This window comes from Balaenoptera borealis (assembly GCF_965194805.1).
Source record: "Balaenoptera borealis genome assembly, chromosome: 4".
NCBI classification, from domain to species: Eukaryota; Metazoa; Chordata; class Mammalia; order Artiodactyla; family Balaenopteridae; genus Balaenoptera; species Balaenoptera borealis.
In genome coordinates, this window is record NC_138861.1 from 31060360 (window position 1) to 31083858 (window position 23499).

At 36.3% G+C, this 23499-nt stretch overlaps 1 protein-coding gene across 7 annotated transcripts in view; it reads right to left on the reverse strand.

Annotated features, from left to right (window-relative positions):
* Positions 1-322: 322 nt before the first annotated feature.
* The window catches only part of UBE2D3 (ubiquitin conjugating enzyme E2 D3), a 29513-nt gene continuing 6336 nt past the window's right edge, over positions 323-23499 (reverse strand). For 4 of the 7 annotated variants that reach the window (XM_082391478.1, XM_082391479.1, XM_082391477.1 and 1 more), the window contains exons 3-8: positions 14894-14957; positions 14774-14805; positions 7449-7526; positions 6169-6274; positions 3815-3908; positions 323-1826 (exon numbers count right to left, since the gene is read on the reverse strand). In XM_082391478.1, the coding sequence (XP_082247604.1) occupies positions 1781-1826; positions 3815-3908; positions 6169-6274; positions 7449-7526; positions 14774-14805; positions 14894-14957 (420 nt within the window). In that variant the 3' untranslated portion in view covers positions 323-1780. Of the gene's footprint in view, positions 1827-3344; positions 3395-3814; positions 3909-6168; positions 6275-7448; positions 7527-14773; positions 14806-14893; positions 14958-15983; positions 16112-23499 lie in introns of all 7 variants that reach the window. The other 3 variants (XM_082391475.1, XM_082391474.1, XM_082391480.1) reach the window with 3 other exon arrangements.

Consider the following 23499-nt stretch of genomic DNA (forward strand, 5'->3'; position numbering starts at 1 on the left):
TAAATCATGTCCAAACTACATATTAAAATGTTTATAAAAATCAAGCTTTAACATTTATTTTATATCTAACTTTCCACATCTGTGCGCAGACAAGGAATAAGATTGCACATAAGTGTAAGCAGTGCAAAAATGTGGAAGTGGAAAAGTCACAGATGTGCTAGAAATTGAATACAGGACGGTAAGAAAGCAATGGACAAATCAAAATAACTAGGAAAAAGTAATAAAACTATAGGGTCAGAATTAGGAAGGGTGAAGAATGATAATGCCCTTGTTACTACAGAAGTTAAATAAGTGGCACAGATAGCACTTGTCAAACAAAAAATAATCCAATAGCATTGACTTTTATTCATTCATGTTAAGTCACCTGAAATGATATCTGTTGCATTTAAATGCTCATTAATGTAAATGGCTGAACAAATTCATTTTAATGGATACTCACTCCATTAAAAAAAAAAACTCAATATCCCACATAGTTAAGTCACTTCAACATAGCCTCATGACAACTCCCACACCAAAACAGTACTTTATTTTGTAAATTTTGACCCATTATTACTCCCATGTTATGGTTTTTCCAGCTGTCAAGTGTACAAGGTGAAGAAAACATTTAGTTAGGTGGGGGCTGCACCTGGAAAGTAAATTTCTTAAACTCCATATACACGTTTCAGAACTGCTGGGTCCCAAGTCCCTCTATGAACCCCCGGGCTGCCAGTATCATGTGCAGCCTACAAAGCTACACTATCTGAATAGCTTATTAATTCTGCATAAATCAGGTCAATCAATGTGTCAACCTGTAACAGACTGCACACTTTTAACTGAACATGGCAAAATATTCACTCTCTAGAACTTTACATCATCATTTGATGTCAAACAATGAAGCAAATCCCAACAGTATATACAAAAAACAGCTTTGCATTTACAAAAGATTGTTTCCCATACTGATTAATCCAGGCAGCTAACTCATTGGTTTATGCAACTTTATTGAAGAAAAATAAATCAATTACTAGCAGAGCTATTAGTTGATCACTCATCCATTGACAACTTGCATCATTTATTCAGTGCTATATTAAACAGTGTATTGGAAGATAGATTAACTAATAGCTCCAAGCCTCCTAACAATTTAAATGAAAATTACAAAATGTGTGAGACCCTATTTTGGAATACAAAGGGTGTTTGACTTCCAATTTCCATTCTCTGTGGAACAAGAACAGGTCATTCCTTTATTGACATGCATAAAATACATCACATTTTCTGTCCTGCTGATGCTATAAATTCAATACCAATTCTCCAGCCACGTCAGTTACGAGCATAAAGTATATCATGTAACCTCAAACCCCTAACAGTGGAAGGCTTACACAAGAATGGATGCTGCTAGAATAATGCTGCTTCCTCGGATGTGACAACTCAGCATCCATCTCCCTCCCCCTCTGATGATTCTTCAGCATGTTAGAGCAGTGAGGAATGGTTTTAGTCTCATAACCAAGTTAGAGTGAAGACATTGGCCACATAATACACATGCTCCATTTTTTAAAAAATTCTGAATCTTGGGCAACTGTTCTCTTGTAACTACTTTACAGTTTCTAAAAGCAGTTATTGTCCAAAGCTGGAAGAGCTTAAGTCTTCTCAGATGAGCATGTGAATGAATGGAGGGAGGTAAACAAAAAATAAAATTAAAAAAGATGAGGTCTGATAGGGGAGCAGCCGGATAAGAAAATCAAAAAAGGAACAGTAATTTAAAGTTTATTCCAGCTATAATGCAGGTTATTCTGACTTTAAGGTAGCATCACATGGCATACTTCTGAGTCCATTCCCGAGATATTCTGTTGTACCTGTAAATAAAAAAGATGTTATTTAAAAAGTTAAAATAATTTTTAATACTTAAAAGGGAAGGAAAGAATCTATTTTACCTCTAGACTCATCAGGGAGTCACCTTTAATGGCTATGATTAGAATAAAGCCAACAAGGAAGAAAAAGCACTGGTACTCAAAGCAATGTAGGAAACGAGAACTTTATGCTTCAATACAATGTCCTAATACACTGAAAGTAGTATTTTAATAAACACATAGAATGACTAACAAAAATCAAAGACCTTTTCTGTCTCCTACCACTGAGCTAATGTTCTATTAGAAACTCTACAATTAGTATCCATTCCAATAAATTTTAACATTTAAAATTTTTTTTACAATTCATAAGAACAGCAGATTCTGTACATCTATAGCAATTTCCATTAAAGCCAGACCAAACAATGAACTAAAACATTTTGATCTGAATCCTAGACTTTGAAAAGTTACTTCACCCTGGATAGTACCAAAAGAGACAATGCCTTTGAGACTTCGGCACAGGCAGAAAAGTAAGACACTGGGTAAGGTGATAAAAGAGCAGTAATTTTCAAGACGAGGTGGGTGTGTCATGTGTTAATCAAAACCATGTGTTACTTTTAAAGTGTGGTGATTGGCGCTAACAAGCCCCACTTGAGACCTGATGAATGAGACTCTGGGAGTACAACTGGGGGCATCTTTGTTTTAAAAGATCAACAGGTAATTCATACATGAGCAAGGTTATTTATTACTCAGGAAGATCACTAATACTGATAAAATGCTATCAATTTCTCCTTGTATTACAACCATGCCACAGGCTACTTACCCGAACAAATAATGAAGTGATAACTTTAAGAAACAAATATATCAAAGGGCATAGGAGAACTTTTGATTTATAGTTACAGTTTGACCTCTATAAAATATTAACTAACTTCATTTCAAACCAAGAACTAAACATAGTTCAACCATTTTTCTAACTTTAACATATAAAAATTCTTTCCCCCAATTCATGGTTACCTCATTTAAGGATACCTCTTGTAGAGCCAGCACTTTAAAACAAAGGTTTTTATTTAGCATACGGGGAGCCACAAAGTATAGCTGACACTAATGCATGCTTGTCAGTAATGAACATTTAGTATAGATGGTGAGGCTTGAAAGTGTTTCTCCCTTACATTGTTATCTCTTGGCAAAATTTTAACCAAGTTACCACATTCCATATAGTACTGAAGTTTAAAATATACCAATTTTAAAGTTAAAATTTAAATACTGTAGTAGTTTGAAAAGGAAACTAAATTTTTCTTTTCTTACTGGTGCTAGATAACTGGTTTGCCATGCAAAAATACTCTCAAGCAATAATGACTATTGGGTATACTTTCACGCTAAACAGAGATCAAGCAGTTAAATGTACAGTTTTCAGAAAACTGCCACATCTGTTACCTTTTGTTAGTTAATACAGTGCCTTAATGCATGCAGCACTCAAGTGCTGGCAGTACCATGAATAAGCGCACCATAGAGTGCAGATCCTCTTACCCTACAACATAGCGTATTTCTCTGTCCACTCTCTTGCTAACCTATTGTACCTAATTGAACAAGTATACTTAGCATTAATTATAACATACAAGTTATAATGGTAAAGTTGTACATAAAGAATTCAATATATAAAAAATTTAAACCAAATTTTTACAACAGTACCGATATTTTTTTTCAAAAACACAATTGGGGTGAAGAAAAAATACCTTTCTTCCTCAAAACAAAGTGACAAAACGTTGAACATGTTAGAAAAATAAAACATTTTAGATGGGCTATTTACTGCCACATAAACCAAATTAAAAAAAAAAATCACATTTCAATAACTGGCTTTCTACACATTTCAACTATCATCTTACCAGAAATAAGCATCAAGTCTTCTTGGCGTTGCCACGACTTACAGCAAAGTGTAAGCCTAACTTATTAAGAAAAGCCACTTTTTATACTGTTTTCTTAAACTAGTACATACTTACTTATCTCTGTCTGTTTTATAGATCCGTGCAATCTCTGGCACTAGGGGGTCATCTGGGTTTGGATCACATAGCAGTGAACAAATGGATAAAAGAACTGGAAGAAAACAAATGCTTGTTACCCATCATCAGGAATTTGGATAAATACAAGTATTTAAAAACATGTATTATAAACCTCAATCTTCAAAAGATTTTTATTAGTTTATATCTTAGTCTCCATAAGACAAAGCTTTACAGAGATTCTGCTTTATAGGAGACAAGTTCCTGGTAGGTAAGAAATACTAAAAACAGATCTTTGCTGGCATCAAGTTTACTGATTAGATATAAAAATCTGCCAAAATCAGGGGTTCTAAGGTAGTAAAATGATGCCATATTAGTTTATATTACTATTTTTTTTTTTTTTTTTTTTTTTTTGCTGTGCTGCAAGCCATGTGGGATCTTAGTTCCCCAACCAGGGATCGAACCCGTGCCCCCTGTAGCAGAAGCGCAGAGTTCTAACCACTGGACCACCAGGGAATTCCCTGTATTACCTTTTAAAATAGTTAAGTGGTATAAGAATTTAAGTAACTGGAGTTTCTTGGTACTCTGCGGGGTGGGGGGACCTTGAATAAAAATATCTGGGGAACATCTGTGCAGTATTATTCTTAGCTGTTTGTCATGATAAAAAAATCCACTTTCTGTCCTGCTCTCGGGGGAATTTCACAAAAATTCACAACTGCCCCCAATGACTGTATGCTTTGTCTCCCTGAATTTATAAGGCAGAGACCATATCCCAAGAGTATTGGTTAAATTTAACAACGTCAAGATCTATTACTAAGTGGGCCTTCAACTCTAGCTCTTACCCTGCCCTGTTCAAAATATCAACTTAAAAGATGCCAAGCATCATGGAACATGTACCTAATTCATTCTGAATGTCTGTTATGTGCCAGACACTGTGCAAGGTTTTTATAAAAGTTTAAGATATAAAAGCTTAAAATGGTCAAAAGACAACATTATTATCGCACATATAATTTTAAACCCAAGTGCGGGGGCAGATATAAAACTAAACCCATTTATAGAAGAAGTGTTCAGTATTACAGTGCATTCCCAACGATGGTTAAAAAAATAACCTGGAACCTAGTATTAACGCTTTCTTAATACCAGGTATCTGGTGTTAAGAGAGCCTGATCTGAAAAGAAACTTGAATGTATCCAAGAGGGTGAAAAATAGGCCTAAAATTATGCCACACTTGAAAAGAATTACAGCAGCATTCACCCAAATTGTTTTTCTTTTTCCCCACAAAAAGTATTTCCAATCAAATAAAATTTTAGGAACACTACACAGTCCCTTTAAGGAGATTCAAAAGCACTGTACAAACATATGAGACTTTATGATGTCCTGCCTTAAAAACCAAATGAACAAAACCAGTTTCACGTTGCATTTACCATACTCATAAAAATAAAACTTTTGGTAAAACACTATTAACTATTTCAAGAAACAATCTGGGGAATGCTGCAGTAAGTACTCAGCCAGAAATTGAGAATGCTTCGAGTTAGCTGCTATCCTCAAATATCTGAAATACTGTCATAATTAGCAACATTAAAAACTAATTTTGTGTACTAAGGAATGCTAAGCCAACACCAAAAACTGAAAATCACTAAAAGGCAGACTTCCTTCCCATTAAGTAGTTTTGTGTTAGATGATTTTATTTGTGGGGTAAAAGCGACATAAAAGCCACCAGAGTCATTCAAAGAGTAAGAGATGCAGAGACACTCCATCTCCATCTGGGATATTGACATGGAGACTGGACAACCTATTAAAGATGTCACATAATGGATCCCTATTAAAGTAGAAGAGCAGAATTTATCTACAGACCTTCCCAAGACTATACATTTTAGACTATTATTAGGTAGGAACAACCTACCATGACCACAAAACACCTAACTAAAGGTTTTTTAAAAAGGTTTTTTATCTAAAAAATAATAAACACAGGAAAGCAAAATCACAGTTTTTCTATAAGAAAGCACAAGTTTCAAAAGCTCTATTAACTTTCGGTATATCATTTTAGCTAAAAGGCAACAAGTGAATGAGATGTGCAGGTGGCTTGGGATTGAAAAATACTGCAGAATCAATTAAAATAAACGTTGCTACTGTTATTTGCAAATAATGCCCCCCCATTTGAATGTTAACTTCTTCCCACAAAATGTTTTTAAATCAATACTGCTAAAAGAGCAAAAATGATGTAACTTCTTGTTCCTTTCCCCACCTTTATCAAAAACTTGTCATTATAAAAATACTCAGAAAAGTAGGCTCAAAAGTGAAACTCCTTTAACTATTAGAAAATCAGCCTCTCAAGACTTTCTCTAAAACTATTTTACCTTTAGAAATAGTTAAAGCAGGAGACCACTGTGATCTTAGAATATCGAGACAAATGCTGCCATTACTGTTAATATTTGGATGATAAATTCTTGTTGTAAATGCAACCTAAAAACAAAAACAAAAACAAAAACTTTAGGTATTTTTCCCAAATAAAAACAAGCACCCTAAACTCTGGCAGAAGACTTTAGCAAGACTCAAAATACTGTTAAAATTCTAAAAAATCAAATAGCTAAAACCTAATTAATACACTTAAAAGGACCAAATATTACAGAAACTGGTTTCTATATTCTGACCAAGATCCCTCAGGGGCTCCCCTATTTTTAATTAAATGGAATATACAACTTTGGGACAAAAATTTTATTGTCAATGATATAGTGGGTTGTTCTGAAGGTTAACTTTTGGCCCTACCATATCATGAGTATCAAAGAGCCATTTGAAGGGTATTTAACATTCACTTAAAAATAAGAAACTTCCAAATGTAAACCAAAACACACAGGCCAGCTCATTTAAGGCATCGAGTTACAAAGGTATGTATTTGAGCCTCCATTTCCACTGTACATAAAAAACACAAATTTGAATATCACAAAGGCATTTCATCTAAAATAACTGTCATATTGCACCTATAACTGTGAAGATAGTTTTAGTGACGTGCCAATGTTCTATATATACTGTCTTCCATAGTTATTCATACAGCTTGAGTTTTATCTCTATCCCTCTGAAAAGTTAAGGACCACATGCTTTTAATACCTATAAACCAGTCACCCCAGTGCATTAAGCAACTCTTGAGTTTTGATAAATTTACTGTTACGCATGCAAGCTCAAAGCCCAAAATGTATTACAGTCTGTCGAAACCCCAATACAAATAGGGTATAATTTGTAGCAATATGTGAAAATGCATACTGAAGTTGGATATTTGCAAGTATTGTACATGAGGGGTAATAATCCAAATCTGTATAAGCACAGTAAAGGAGAAAATAAAAAAAGCTTTCACATGGTATATTTGAGCCTTGCAACATTAAGGATAAGGCAATTCTCACCTCCATTTACAAAGTTCAAATCCAGATTTAGCTGCTCTTTTAACTAAAGGTTAAGAGTCAGCATTCAACATCAGTGATTCAACTCAATATATACATTCAGCCTCAATTATTCTTATTCACTATACATTCATATCAATTCAGCCTTGACTTACACAGAACCCTAATTTCTAAGAATTAGAAATTCTTATTTCTGGAATAGAACACAAATCTATACTCACAGATTTGGGGGGGGAAATACTTGCCTTAGGTGGTTTGAAGGGGTAGTCTGTAGGAAAATGAATTGTCAAAAAGAATACACCGCCTTGATATGGGCTGTCATTCTGTGAAAAGAAAAATATGCTTAACTCTGCTATTTTAAATGTTATTGCTAGATAATTCATGTAACATTTCTATTTTCTAAGCATTTCTCTAATATGAAGCAAAATTATCTATTTACACTGCAAGAGTCCAAATTATTCCACAATGAAGTTCATATTAATGAAAAATCACAATATTTACTATAGAACAATGAACCCTAATTTACTTAGATCCTACTTTATTTAAGTAAAGAAATTTAGAAAATATTACCCAGAAACACAAGGTTCTAGACCCGAACTCTCACAAAGTATACTTAGCAATAAAAGTCTACATAATAGTACCAAATTATAATTTGAAAATATAAGCTTACATTTATTTGCAGAATATTTCTTCTAATGATAGTCATATATACACAAATGGCTTTGTACCTCAACAGGCTATTCTGGTTACTGGCAAACCAAAAAGTTAGGTCTTATAGGTAACGTAACAACTCCCTTCAATAGGAGAAGTGGAACAGAAACAGAATATGTTTTTAAAGAAAGTTTAGTTCCCAATTGGCTCCTCAAAATTCTCACTTAAAAACCATGAAGTCTTGGGACTTGCCTGGTGGCGCAGTGTTTAAGAATCTGCCTGCCAATGCAGGGAACACGGGTTCAAGCCCCGGTCCAAGAAGATCCCACATGCCGCGGAGTAACTAAGCCCCTGCGCCACAACTACTGAAGCCCACGTGCTTAGAGCCCGTGCTCCGCAACAAGAGGAGCCACCACAATGAGAAGCCCACGCACTGCGATGAAGACTAGCCCCCGCTCGCCACAACTAGAGAAAGCCCGCGCGCAGCAACGAAGACCCAATGCAGCCAAAAATAAAAATAATAAATTAAAAAATAAAAACCATGTAGTCTTTTCTTCAAAAGCACACTACTGGGCTTCCCTGGTGGCGCAGTGGTTGAGAATCTGCCTGCTAATGCAGGGGACATGGGTTCGAACCCTGGTCTGGGAAGATCCCACATGCCGCGGAGCGGCCGGGCCCGTGAGCCACAATTACTGAGCCTGCGCGTCTGCAGCCTGTGCTCCGCAACAGGAGAGGCTGCGATAGTGAGAGACCCGCGCACCGCGATGAAGAGTGGCCCCCGCTTGCCACAACTAGAGAAAGCCCTCGCACAGAAACGAAGACCCAACACAACCAAAAAAAAAAAAAAAAAAAAAGCACACTACTGAGTTCTCTACAGCCAATCAATACACAGGATTACTTGATTTGGAAAACTGTGGAATGTTTGTCTGTATTTCAACAGAAAATACAAAATTTTAAGCTATATTACTACTTTTTCTCCTTAGCTGTCTTGCTCACTTTGAGTATGAAGAACTCCTCAGTAAATAAATACTGTACAATGTTAGTATGAAGTAACATTTGGGAGAAACTTGATAGTATTTTACATTTAATTTATTAACCAATAAAAGGAAAAAGATATTGTTCCCATTTTATGAGTTGAGTAAAATAGGACTTGAAATTACTTAGTGAAGTGTACAATTGGTACACGATAGAACCAGGATTCAAACCCAGGTCTTCTGAAGACCACTGCTCGAATCGGATCAAAGAATGACGACAAAAGATGGTGACCCAGTCAAGGATTTTAAGGTCAAAGTTTTTTTTTTTAAAAAAAGGGATTGCATAATTGTCTCTGGATATGCAGAGCCAACCTGAAGACGTGTTTGAAAATTTGCAGTAATTGAGTTATTACCAACACCTATTCCTCTCCATTTGAGTGAGGATATATACAGCACTAATATGAGCCTTTTTCTATGCCCACTCTGTATGTGAGGCAAATAACCTTCACAGGTCTGACGCTTTAAGTTCATTTAATCCCCAGACCTCTGTAAAATAACTAAACATTAGTTGAATTACTTTAACTCCGCTGTTCTATTTACTAAGTATACGTAAGGGACACAGAACAATTTCTTATCTTGATGAGCTTACAGTCTGGTAAAGAGACATACAGTGAAATGTTATAGCTATTATGAAAAATGAACAAGGGTATGTACCTGGGTTTTAAAGGAGAAAGGTCAACTTACTGATAATCAAGTTCAAAGAAACATGACTATTAAATGGAAGTACTACTCTTTAAATAAGTCTTTCCTACTCCCAAGTCCCTCCTTTTCATAGTGCCTACAAAAAATTTTAATTCAAAAAACTAAGACTGCAAAACAGCATCTGAGAAGTATAGAAAAACAAATCAAAGCAAGGCACCAGAATGTGATCTGAACTTATTAGACCAATATATCATTGTTAAATAATAGCGCTACATTAACTGGAAATAGATGCTTCAAACAGCATACCCTTTTATAAAATAGGCTCATACTGAAGATATATGTTTCTACTGAGTACAGTTAACAATTTAAGGGTAAACCCCAAAACATTAAGTTTTCATTAAAGCCAATTCCAAAAGTTCTGTTTAAGCTTTCATTCCAAGTTTCATACAATCAAGCACTATATCTGACTGTTTCTTAAAGGCAGTCTAACAGTGAGATTTAGGCAAAGCCAAATTTCATTTCACTTTTTCAAAAAAAAAGAACTTACAGAGTGAAAATATTTCAATGTTACAAATTAACACTAAAATTCCAGCAAATAGAAGAGGAAAAACTGGTAAAAACCATACATGATCTAAAGGTAACCAAACTACGTCATCTAAAAAATTGAGGCTCTATATCAAATTTACCATAAATTGACAGCAAACAAATACACCAAGAAAAAAAAAAGGAATACACTGATCAGCAAATTGACCCCATCTTAGAAATCCAGAATACATATTGTATCTCTTTTTTAGAAAGCTTCTACCCTGGTTTTGCTCAAATTTGTCCAAGTTGCTCCTCCCTCAGTGTCTGTACTCTTGCCCTACGGCAACTATAATGTATTGGTATTCCTACGGATCCATCTTCTGCTTCTATCTCCTGTCCCACACTTATTTTGGTAACTCTGGAATCTATCTCCGGTGTAGTTATTCATTCCAGGACATATATTCAAATGCCTATTGAATATTTCTACTTGGATGTCTCATGTGTCAAAGACTCAAACCACAATCGTAAAGCCACAGACTAGGATCTCATCATTGATTCTTTCCCATCTCCTCACAGTAGTTACCAAATGTCAAAGACCGTTGAAGTCTCCTGAACCAGACTCCTCTCCTTTATACCCACTGCTTTAGTTCGAGATCTTACTATCTTTTGTCTACATTATGGCAGTGGTTTACTATTGGTAGTATTCCTGCCTTCACTCTGGCTTCCCTCCAATTTATGCCTCACCCTAATGCTGAAGTGGTCTTTTCAAGGTCCAAGTTACTCTCCAGCTTGAAATCTAGCACAGCTTTCAAGATTAAAGTTCAAACTCCTGTGCTTTAATGATCTGATTTCCACCCATCTAGTTAGTCTCATCTTCCACCTCTTCTCCAGAATACACTCTCTGTATTGCACATAAAATAAGTATGTTTCACATCTCCTTTTTCTCCTGTTTCTTTCCCTACTTGGAATATTCTTCCTTACCCACAGGACCCTACCTATACTGTAGGGTCCATCTTGTGCTTAAATGTCTTAAAAAAGATAAATTAAAAAAGATAAATACAGCCCTCCCTTTAGTACAAACTGCAGGCTGTCCTTTTTAAAATATCTTGTTCTGTACACTATTATCCAACATAATTTTAACTTCCGTATTTGTATTTTCCTCTTACACTAGACTATAAAGCTCCTTAAAGAGTAAGGTACTAAAGAGGAGTTTTCACATATTATTAGCCTTTGCAGGAAAAACATAATAAACAACATAAATTGAAATATTCACCCTTATGTAACAATAAAACAATACCCACTGCTTTAGTTCAAGATCTTACTTCAGATGGACCAAATATTTTACTTCAGATGGTTTTTGTATCTGATTCTGCTCAGGCTGCCAACAGTTACATTATTCACAGATACGGTACTTTCTTCTATGGCTATGTATCATAGATTAGATGGAAGTTAATGTGGTTCTCAAAATAATTTCAACAATGTCTTTCTGCCAGCTCCATTTACAATTTAAAAAAGGCAAGCATTGGGGCTTCCCTGGTGGCGCAGTGGTTGAGAATCTGCCTGCCAATGCCGGGGACACGGGTTCGAGCCCTGGTCTGGGAAGATCCCACATGCTGCGGAGCAGCTGGGCCCGTGAGCCACAACTACTGAGCCTGCGCGTCTGGAGCCTGTGCTCTGCAACAAGAGAGGCCGCGATAATGAGAGGCCCGCGCACCGCGATGAAGAGTGGCCCCCACTTGCCACAACTAGAGAAAGCCCTCGCGCAGAAACGAAGACCCAACACAGCCAAAAATAAATAAATAAAAAAAAAAAAAAAAAAAAAAAAAAGACAAGCACATAAATATCAGAAACAATAGGTAAGGAAGTTAGTTTCTCCTCACTGCATCAATTCTTCATGGAAATTTCCCTTAACATAGCACAAAATAACCAACAAAAGTTTAAAAACCACATAATGAGCAACACTCTGCCACCTTCTTTCAACGGTTTATTTTTATCGGCATTTGTGCTTCCGCAGTATCTTGCCTTTGGAAAGAACAAGCTAGCACGTAGTTTTTAAGAACCAAGCATTTTTGTTCAATCATCAAGAACATTTCCTTACTATAATCCACCAAAATCCAATAGTAACTCTGTCATGAAACCTAAATTAGATGCTCCACACCTTAGAAAGTCAGAAATCTTTAGTTCTGTGACACTGCCATCACTTTGACCCAAGAAGCACTCCAAAGCAAATGTAATTTTGTTAACGTTTATTCTTCCAGCAAATCTGCAATTTATGGATTGTTATGCCACCACTAGCCCTACTGTTTTGGGTCACATCTGCATGCCACTTAGGGTAGGCATACTAACAAAATAATATTATCTAATCAAACTGTGATGTTCTGTCATAAAGATGCAGTCAAAAGCCAAAACAGCATGGTTGTTTCATTGATACACTTCATAGTAAGGATAATTGTTAACCATTTACAAGCTGGCATCTAAACTGAGGTGCTTGCTTACAAAGCGTGCAGTTAAAATCTGCATTTTGGGTGAGTTTTTATAACTTTTGACTCATTCCTGAAATTACCCAACAGTGAAAATTAACCTCCTTAGAAAACAAGTACCTTTCAGAGACTAATGTTACTAAAGCAGAACTGTGCTATTATGGTATAAATATATTTTTTGCTCTTGTTAATCAGGGAATACTTAAATAGTTCTGAAAATCAAATATTTGTTTTCAAAAGCAGAAAACTGCTATTCCTTTATATTAAAAGGTTGCTGAAAAAAATTAGCAAAGCATAGCCATAATCTGAAATACATATAAATGAAAAATGTTCCCTGAAAATAAAAGCAAATTAACAGCTGAAAAATTCTTTAGGATAAGCAATCTTCTATTCTGTGGAAAATTACTAACAAACTCCTCAATTATGCGTCACTTTGATTTACTATAGGTGTATTCCTTACCTTTTGGAAAGGAATAAATAAAATAACGAAGTCTCAAAAGTCTAGCAGAAAAACATTGCACTGATTTAAAAGAGTTGGTTTATTATGCACACCATCCAATTTTAAGTCCTGACTACCAACTCTTTTGTGCTTTATTAGTACAGACAACTAATTTTTATAATGAGACTATCTTAAAGCACTCTGAATCAAAGATGAGCTTTATTTGGTATAGATATGGCAAGGCATTTTACTGAATTCTTTGCTTTGAAAATTGGTGATCTATAATGGGAAAATTCTAGAAGTTGCAACTGTAAGTGCCTAAGTGGACCTGGTAGGAATTGTGGCAGACACACATTTTCTGAAGAAAGGAGGCAGCTGCTACTCCACCCCACGCTTGTAGAAGGAGGGTCTAGTCAGAGGGTTTTTATGTGAAGACTGTCAATGTGTAAAACACTGTGTGGGCCGGGACCTCCCTGGTGGTCCAGTGGTTAAGAATCCGCGCTTCCGCTGCAGGGGGCACGGGTTTGATCCCTGGTCATGGCCAAAAAATAAAACTTTGTATGGGCCAAACTGGGTAAGCCATGAGTTACTTAACTAAGTGTATTTAAGGGGGGGGGGGGGGCGGGAATCACAGTTTTGTCACCAATTAGACAAAAGCAAGCACTTAGAACAGTAAAAATAGACCTTGAGGTAACTGGAAACAACCCTGACTCTGTAGTTTTTTCATTAGGATCTCAATCACAGACACATCGCAAATTGTTAAACTAAATATCCCCCCTCCATGTGATTTACAATCAGAACTGCTGAATGAACACTTGCTAAACCAACCCACCCACTGGCTAGCTTTTTTTCCCAAGGGCATTTCTTCTTTTAGAATTAGAAATATCTACTTACTGACCATTATCTCACCTAGTACATTACTGCCAGTTATGTTGAGATTAAAATACCAAAAGGGGGAAGAAAGCAGAAAATTCAGTAACACACACACACACCCCTCAGAATAGAAATCCTTAGGTACCTTCCAAGCCAAAAAAAATGTTAAGTATTGTTCAAGATACAGTCTTACCCCAGGATGTTTTACTGTGCTCTAATTCTGTGAAAACTCTTACATGGTATCCATAATTCTGAATATTCAATTATCCAGCACATACAGTTTCTTATCTACCCAGGATAGAAAGGAATTTTGCTGTATTCAAAATGTCACTTTCTAAGGACTTCCCTGACGGTCCAGTGGTTAGGACTCCACGCTCCCAATGCGGGAGGCGTAGGTTCAATCCCTGGTCAGGGAACTAAGATCCCACATGCCGCATGGCATGGCCAAAATAAAATAAAACAAAATATCACTATCTACCTAAAAATATTCAAATTTTACATGAAACTAAAGTTCTATAAAAACTCAAATATCAAAATAACACAATTAAGCTAGATTTTAGGCAGCTACACGAAGAGAGTAAGATCTTTGAGTAATATCATGGTACAGCCAGAAAACTAATGGGCTATAAGTCAGGAAGCTCTGTGACAATACTTTACATTGCTATGAAAGAAAATAAGATTGGAAGAGATATTTGATAGATCATAGAAAAGCTATACATACTCTACAACCTGAACACAGGGACAGACACTTGACAGTATACTTAACTAATGACCAATTGTTTCTTTCAAAAGCAGTGCAACAACCATAGCACATCTCAAATAAAATTACAATGTAATAAAATAAAGCTAAAGGCTTAGTTAAAAATTACTAACCACATCAATGCTGGATTTTAATTAAAAGCAAAAACTTAATTCTCAGTACTTACAGGTCCCATAATTGTGGCTTGCCAATGAAACACTAGAAAAAGAAAACACTCTTGTTATTATCTAAAAATACACAAGCTTTTTCGAAACTAACCATAAAAATCAACTTGAAAATTACTTACTATCATCCCCAACTGGACCTGCAGAACATTGTGCTGGAGGGTCACGGGCCAAATCACTAAGTTCCTACACCAAGACAGAAAATGCTGGATCATGTAACCATAATAGAAAACACAAGCAAGTAAAGACAGTCGTCTGCTTCCAGTTATTTTTACACCATTCTTTAAGAGACATATAATCACAACTTACATCAACAATACATTCTATTAGGAAAAAAAACGTAAGTAACCCTAGTCCAGTTTCTGGGACACACTAGGCACAGTTATTTTATGGACACATACCAAGACAATCATCTCGGCTAGGGGTTCATAAAAGCACACACACACATCGCTATGAAGTTCTACCGCAGGCATACACCTCGTTTTCCCGTGCTTCAGGGATACAGGGTGGGGGTGGGGGTGGAGGGGGGTTTGTTTTGTTAAAACAAACGGAAGGTCTGCGGCTACCTGTGCCATCTTCCTAACAGCACCTGCTCACTTCGTGTCTTTGTATCATATTTTGATAATTCTTGCAGTATTTCAAACCCTCTACCAGTAAAGAAAGATTACAACTTGCTGAAGATCCAGATAATTAGTGTTTTTTAGTAATAAAGTATTTTTAAATTAAGGTACATTTTTTAAGACATAATGTTATTGCACACTTAATAGACTACAGTAGTGTAAACATTAACTTTTATACGCACTGGGAAACCAAAAAAAAAGTGACTTGCTTTATTGTGATATTCGCTTTATTTGGGTGGTCTGGAACCAAACCCTCAATATCTTTGAGGTGTGCCTGTACACGAACAAAAGCTGTCCTCTTACAAAATGAAAAAGTTGTAATCAGACACCTTCCTAGGTTAAGAACTTAGGGCAGTTATCAACATTCATGTTATTTGCTGAGCTTTCAGACCATCTCAGAGGCTCTGTCTTAAATACTGTCTGCTGTCTTAAATACTCTGCTTTTTCTGAACCACACTACCCAGTGACCACATTTTCTCCTTAAAAAATCTCTCATGGGGCTAGGTAAGTACCCCTTTTGGTTTTATCTCCTTATCCCTCAATTCAACCTTGTCTTTTACTCAACATTGAGTACATGTCTGGAAAAACCTACCTCTCCAGGTGGAAAAGCATTTTGCTCTTAGCAAAACAAGCAGTATCCACAATTCCATTTGACCTTATATTTCCAACGTAAGTGTAATTTAGCCCTTCCATGACTTATGCATAATCCATATGGATAATCTAGTAAGAAAACAGAGTTGCTTCTTTACAAGTTTAAAAAAATTTATGATACAGCTTTATCTCTATATACCTATGTATAAATTCCTACAGTACAGGGATTTATAGACCTTTGAGATAATAATGGACTTCTAAGAAAAAGGTGGGGAATACACTGCAGGAAGATAGAGCAAATATTTGCCTTTATTATGGTCAAAATAATGCACTTCAGAAAACAGCCAATTGTTCAGGAATATCAGTCTAGATTCACTCCATTAAAAACAAAGATCAATGCAGAAGAACTGTCCTTGGGGGGGGTAATCATTTTGCAATATACATGTATCAAATTATTATGTTGCGCATCTATTACGTTATATCTCAAAAATAAAACTGGGACAAAGGAGTGCCTTGATATACTTTGCCAATTTGCTTCTGAATCTCAAACTATGACTGCTTATAAGGTTATCAAGGCAGCCAGCGAATCCCAGGAGTCACAATCTTAAGATGATAGGAAGATCAGATCAGACTTTTATGCTTGCCCATGTAAATATACCTCATTTGTTCAACATATTTAAAGAAAGGGGGAAAATTCATTCCAAACACTTAGATTCTGATCAGTACTAATTACAGAAGCTCTTATCCCAGAGTTAAGCAACTAGTTACAAGAAACTGAAACTATGTACAGCTTTAGCTTAGAACTGAATCATAGTTTTTTGAGTAAAAAAAATATACTGGCAGCTTCAACTAATCAACTATCCAAATGACTTTTTCATAGGCCAGATCAACTCTCATAAAGCATTTATTTGCATTCCATGATCAGCCACTTTATTATAATGGCAAGCTACTTCAATACCATCTCAAGATATATATTTTATTGCAGATAAGGATTGAGCATAGTCTAACTGATATGAAGAGAACTTTTTTCCATGTTCCAAAACTTATTTAACAAGTTCTGTTGTTTAAATGATCCACCAAAAAAAGATAAACCAGAAGCTAACTTATGCAGGCTAACTTCCTCTGCCGGAACATAAGGGCCCAAAGAAGTCTATTTTAAGATTAAAAACTTACCTGTTCCAAACCACCCTCCCCGCTTTCCTACACAACGATAAAGATGTGAACTGTCAAAAATGCTACTAAAACCAAACACAAACTTGCACATACAATTCAAATGCTCAAATACAGCATCATGAAATAAGGACAATGAATATGCACCTCCCTCAATACGGATCAGTCTGGAGTCTCACTTTTAATCCAATTTAGACCCGCTGTTTCCTAGGCTTATTTCCTCGTCTCTAAAACACAACAGAAATGCCTGTTGTTACAGAACTTTTGAAAGAATGAGTAAGATAAAGTACTTCAGCACACTACCTGGCATATAATGTATGAGGTGCTCAGCAAGCAGACCACCCACCTTGAAGGCAAGATTTCCTAGATAGGCACTCAAATCACTTGTTTACTAAACAAAAGCAAAACTGCCTTATGAATAGGCTACTTATTATAGCCTTAGTTTATTTAAATCTTTTGCCTATGTGATGAATTTTTATGCTTAGTTGTCTATAACATACTCTTCTAGCAATTATATGGCTCATGCTATGATATACATTAATAATACAAGGTCAGCAATTCGTGGGCTATCTGTGGATAGGGTTTTAAAGAAACCATGTTATTGAGTCGTATGAAATTACTAATACTTGACCATTTCTGAACTGCAATTTCATGTGGTTCTACCTAAAACTGTCTGGTAAGCATGTGAACTCAAGTATTACTAAAATGAGTTTCTTACACGGACCTACCCCAAATTTATGTACTTTTCTGTACTTAAACACTTTTACATATGTTAATGATAAGAAAAATACCTAGCATTTTTAAATAAAAAAGTAATTTAATGATGGGTGGTCTAACAAAATACCCAAGTGATGTTGAAACAACTTCATAACGTTCAGGAATCTATAAAGCTGACCTAGAATATATCAACATCCTACTTCGAAGTTGCACATTTTATGAAAAATCTCAGAAAACATTTTTTAACGAGTCTTCCTGCACATGGACATCTTTGAATCACTCAGCCTTTATATGCTGACATTTTCACTCCTTTACAGTGAATGTATAATTTCAGAGAGCACTGAATTTCAGCTCTTCACTCCCATAACTTCAGGCTCTTATTCCCCTCAGATAATTTCTAAATGCCTTATTTTCCAAGTTCTCCATGACTAAGACACCTCTTAAGTAATACTCAAAGATCTAATATTCGGCCAAGTATGTACCAAAATCGACTTTAAAGTCAACATAAAAAAATGACCTAAAGTAATTTTAAGAATCAAAGTATCTTTTAAATCATATACCAGCACTTACCTCAAAGATGCCAACTAATTCTCATGACATTATTATGTCCATAGCATAAGCAAATAAGATATAAGAATATCTTAGCAGTGAAAAAATATGAGAAAAAGCATAATAAGTCATCTCAGATGCTCTTCCATGCACCACTGTCTACTCAAACCCTCTTCTCCTACCTTCCTGGACATGCTTTTCTCATACTCCACACGTATGATTGTAGTGTTGGGGTGACTGTCAGCCACCACTAACCAACTACTCAGAAAGGGTAATCATAGCATTTTGTTCGCTCTATCCCTACCCAAGATTTTCAAATTGAAGCTGGAAAGGACACTTTTTCCTTCTCTAATCAGGAGCTGTAAGGATGTGACCCAGAGCTACTGGCAGGCATATGCCCTGAAATTACATGGTGAGTCCAAAGAAAAAGGGGCCACATTAGGCAGCAGAGATAAAGAACTAACTTGGCATACAGATACACAATTTCAGTTCCTGAGGTTGTAGCTTGCTCTAATTCCTACAGTTACTGCTTTGATTGTTAACCACCCCAGTTTTCTTCGAGGGGCAGGGGCAGCAAAAACAGAGTAAGGAGGGATCCACTCTAAGCAGAGTGCTACCTGGGCCCCATTACCAATTATACACATTTTATCCCAAGAAATGTGTTGCTTTAATCTTGCTGTAAAACATATAAGAAATATAAATGAAGCAAAGTCTCAAAATGAAACTAGAGGAAGCAGGGAGAAATCATGTGGCTTACCTAGTAAAGAGTTAAACTTTCAATAATAGGAACTAAAGATTAACTTAAATCCATTTCTAAAATAAAAAGTGTAATATCAGCTCAAGTTTCACCCAACAAAGCATTTATTCATTTATATGAAGACTACCTTTTTTGGTGTCAAGCATGTTAGGTCTGAAAATACTAAGACAGAACATGAATGCCTCCCCCAATAGACTGAGCTAAAAAAAAGCAGACATAATACAAAACCAAAAAAATTATATTTCAAACAACCTGAGTGCTTAAAGTAAAGGCATTCAACTGCTTTGTGAATTCTGAAAAGGTTATCACTAACCTTGCCTGGGTTTAGAACAGTGACATTTGAACTGGGTCTTGATGGAAGGATAAGCATTCAAGGTAGAGAAACTAATTCAAAACCAGGGGTGTGAAAGAAAACAGGCTGTAAAAACTTGCTTGTAGTTTGGTATACCAGAGACACAACAGGGTACCGGTAAGGGAGTAGCAGATGTGGTTAGAAAGGTTAATCAGGGCTGGATCTTTTGAGAGTCTTGAATATTATGGCAAGGACTATTTCACAGCCAATGGAAAGTCACTGATTTTTAAGCAGGAATAGTTTTTAAGCAGGAGTAAGACAAATGAGGTTTGGATTTTTTGATGTACTAGCAGTAGTACACTAGGAGTGACTGACTTTTTAAATTATTAATCCTAAAAGCAGCCATGTATCTGTGTACCTAGCTTGATAGTTAAGCTTAACATTTTTATTATACCTCTTTCAGATTTTAAGTTTTGCAGACATAATAGAAGATCTCTCATGTACTCCCCAGATGCCCTTCCCTTTCCCTGACAGGAGGTTAAGACTATCCTAAATTTGGTTTCTGCCATTTCTCCGCCTTTTCATACACTACTACACATGTATGTAGCACTGTTTGTGACAAAGTCAAGGACTTCTAAGAACCTGATGAACTTCTAACCCTCTATCCCCCAAATACACATGCCCACACAAAGTTTTACTTAATTTATGGGATGTCAAAGACCCTCCTCACCCTCCAAATTGTAGGAATACCTACTACAAAGGATGTATGAGTAGACAACTACATTAGGAAACTAGCAGTAATTCAGGTGAGAGAAGAACATAAACTAAGTCACTGGGGATGAAAAATATCTTAAAACACTGATCACTTTACCCTTACAACCACCTTATGGAAATAGGTCTCATCTCCATTTTACATTAGTGGCCCCCCCTCCAAGAGGGGAAAGAAAAGACTGAGTTCAAATACATGACATGATGCGCTTCAGGATGGGTAGGAAAGCAAAGTAGTGTATCTACTAGATAACCTGAAAAATAGGTCCAGGGACACATTTATGGCTGCTTTCTCAAAAGAGTGTCCTTGTATCAAAGATGTATTTAAGTTAAAGAATCTGATATGGTATTTGGCAAACTGGAGAAAAAAAATTTCAATCACACCAACCCAACTCCTCCTCAAGACCACTGAAATAAGAAAATAGTTGGCAGGGGAGTCTGGCACACACTAGCTAAACGCTCCACTCCCCTTGAAAGGACACTGGATCAAGGACATATAATATAGAGTACGATGTTAAAAACTGTACTCCCCATGAAAAAAAAAACACCCAAGTTAGACACTTCTCTGCCATGGTGTGCTCTTTTGGGGAAATTTTCTCCTTTCGGGATCATCTTTCTCTGAATTGCTTCTCCTGAAACCTCCTGAACACCTGGCTAGTGTGAGAATCCAGGCCTTCCCCCACTGGGAAATACGTTTCTCCCTTCCCTTTAAAAGCCTAAATAGACCGATAGGAAAAGGAGTCAATCAAATTTCTCTTACAGGCAACCAACAGGTATAGCTTAAGCCAGTGAGTGTTCTCATCTGGAGGTACATGATTAAACATTAATGAGTCTGACCATTCCTTATGTGGGACTCAAAACAGAAAGCCTACAGTTTGTTTTGAGGAAGATCTTTGCTTCTATCACCATGGAACACAGTATCTTTGACAATTGACTGTTGGAGATAAAACATGAAAAGGCTGAGAGAGACACTGGCCAAGAACAGAAGTCTAAACATACTGCTAAATATTTGGTTTTTGTTTCTCTAGTCTCTCTACATCTTCCTCACTCGATATGAAATGACCAACCACAGACTACAAAGAACAGGAAACCAAGGTATTGAACAGATTAGAGGCTCTGAGAGATGTTAGGGAAGTATAAGAAATGGTCACTGCCTCCAAAAGGCTTATAAATTGGAAATACAACTATTTATGAATAACTATAGAGCAGCCATTTGAGTAGATAAGCCTCTAGTAAGATTTAAGACCTCCGGTAACTATTATTTACACATTCTGCTAAACATTCAGCCACTACTTATACATTAGATCAACATAACCAAAGTCAGCATTTATGAAAACAAAATTTGTTTAATCAATTCTGCTACTGAAGTGTAACTCCCTATATAACCTTTTCTAGTTTGTCCAGTTCCATCATTCTCCCAAGGGCTGGCCAAAATTTCACCCAGATGACTACTGTGGTAAGGCCAAGTACAGTAGTTAATTATGATATTAAGTACAATAATTACCACAATGTTCCACGATCATGTTATCCCAATCTCTGCCATCTTGCATCATCACACAAAGTCATAATAATAGCAGTACGGATACATTTCCTATCATCACTTTTGGGAAAACTTGAAGTCCATCCCATTACTGCAAGTTAATTTCTTGTATTTTATTCAAGAGTCCATTTCTTTCAAAACTTTTACTTGACTTCAAGATTTGTATGAGCATGGAAATCAACACTACAAAGACAGCCCTTGGGACTTCCCTGGTGGCACAGTGGTTAAGAATCTGCCTGCAACGCAGGGGACATGGGTTTGATCCCTGGTCCGGGAAGATCCCACGTGCCGCAGAGCAACTGAGTCCACGCGGCACAACTACTGAAGCCCGTATGTCCTAGAGCCTGTGCTCCACAAGAGAAGCCACCGCAAGGAGAAGCCCGCGCACCGCAACGAAGAGTAGCCCCCGCTCACCGCAACTAGAGAAAGCCCACGCAAAGCAACGAAGACCCAACACAGCGCCCCCGCCCCCCAAAAAAGGACAGCCCTTGCCTCTTAAACCTATACTGAGCAACATAAAATACTACCTTGGGAGCTGGATGAGATGAGGGCATGAGGTAGGAAGCTAGGAGAGTAAGTGTCTTTAAGAAATTCTGAAATAAGAATCACCCTCAAAGAACCTTTACGACCTAGCAATATAAAGGTATACATCTTGACCAATGATAGAGATCAAAATGCAATATTAATTACCCAATTAGGCAGACAATAATTGCTCTAGTTCTTACAAAGATCAAGTTTGCTATGAAGTAAACAAAAAGTTTTTAAACTTCGATGTTGTGAAATTTATTTTACATACCGCATGTGGATACAAATAGCAAGGAAGGAAACAACAAATATCTCAGAAATGCATGGTTACCGGAAGTCATTTCAAAAGAAGGAAGCTTGGCAAAAAGATTTTGGGATCTGAACAATTTCATATGTGGACTTAAGAATGGGAAGGAATAGTCCTCTTAAAAATCATTTTAGTTTGGAATTTGTAATTTCTTCTAAGAAATCCTGAAAGTTTCTTTTACATTAAAGATTAAGAGGTTAATTAAGTACTGCCTACCATGTCTCATTACATCACTGACAAGAAATTAACTTCCTGTTTAGTTATAATTATGAGACAAGTATGCCTGTTCATTCAGACAAGGTACAAAGAATGGCTTGAATGAATAATACTGTAATTTTCTTTCTTTAGATCACCATTAAAAATAAGTCACTTCAGATTACTCAAAGCTGTTCTTTTGTAAGCAGTACCTCTAAATGGGCAAAGACAGAGAGCCAAATTTAGTTCCTAAGCTTTGATCCATGAAAGCAAATAAGGCATTTTATAGATATGAAAACCAAAAATTAACAGCAGCCCAGTGGTTGAAGACATTCAATTATACATTAGCTAGGAAACTCTAACAAGGCTAGGATTAATGTGAGGTAGTCCATCCTGAAAATGAACAAGTAACCAAGAAGTAGTGAATTACAACTAAGACCCAAAAGGTTAAATACAACAAATTTAACTAAGAAAAGCTGGTTGGAGGTCTCTGAATGATACAACATTATGTTCAAAGTATAGTTGGAGATAAAAATCCGATGTTTGGGCAAAGTATAAAATACTCATTTGAACTTTTCCCCTCCCCATGTAACAGGACCAAGGGTACCATTTTGAGACTAAATCTCATCTAACAACATAGACTGGCAAATAATATACTCACTAAACATATCCATTTTTCATTACGCTATACAATTTT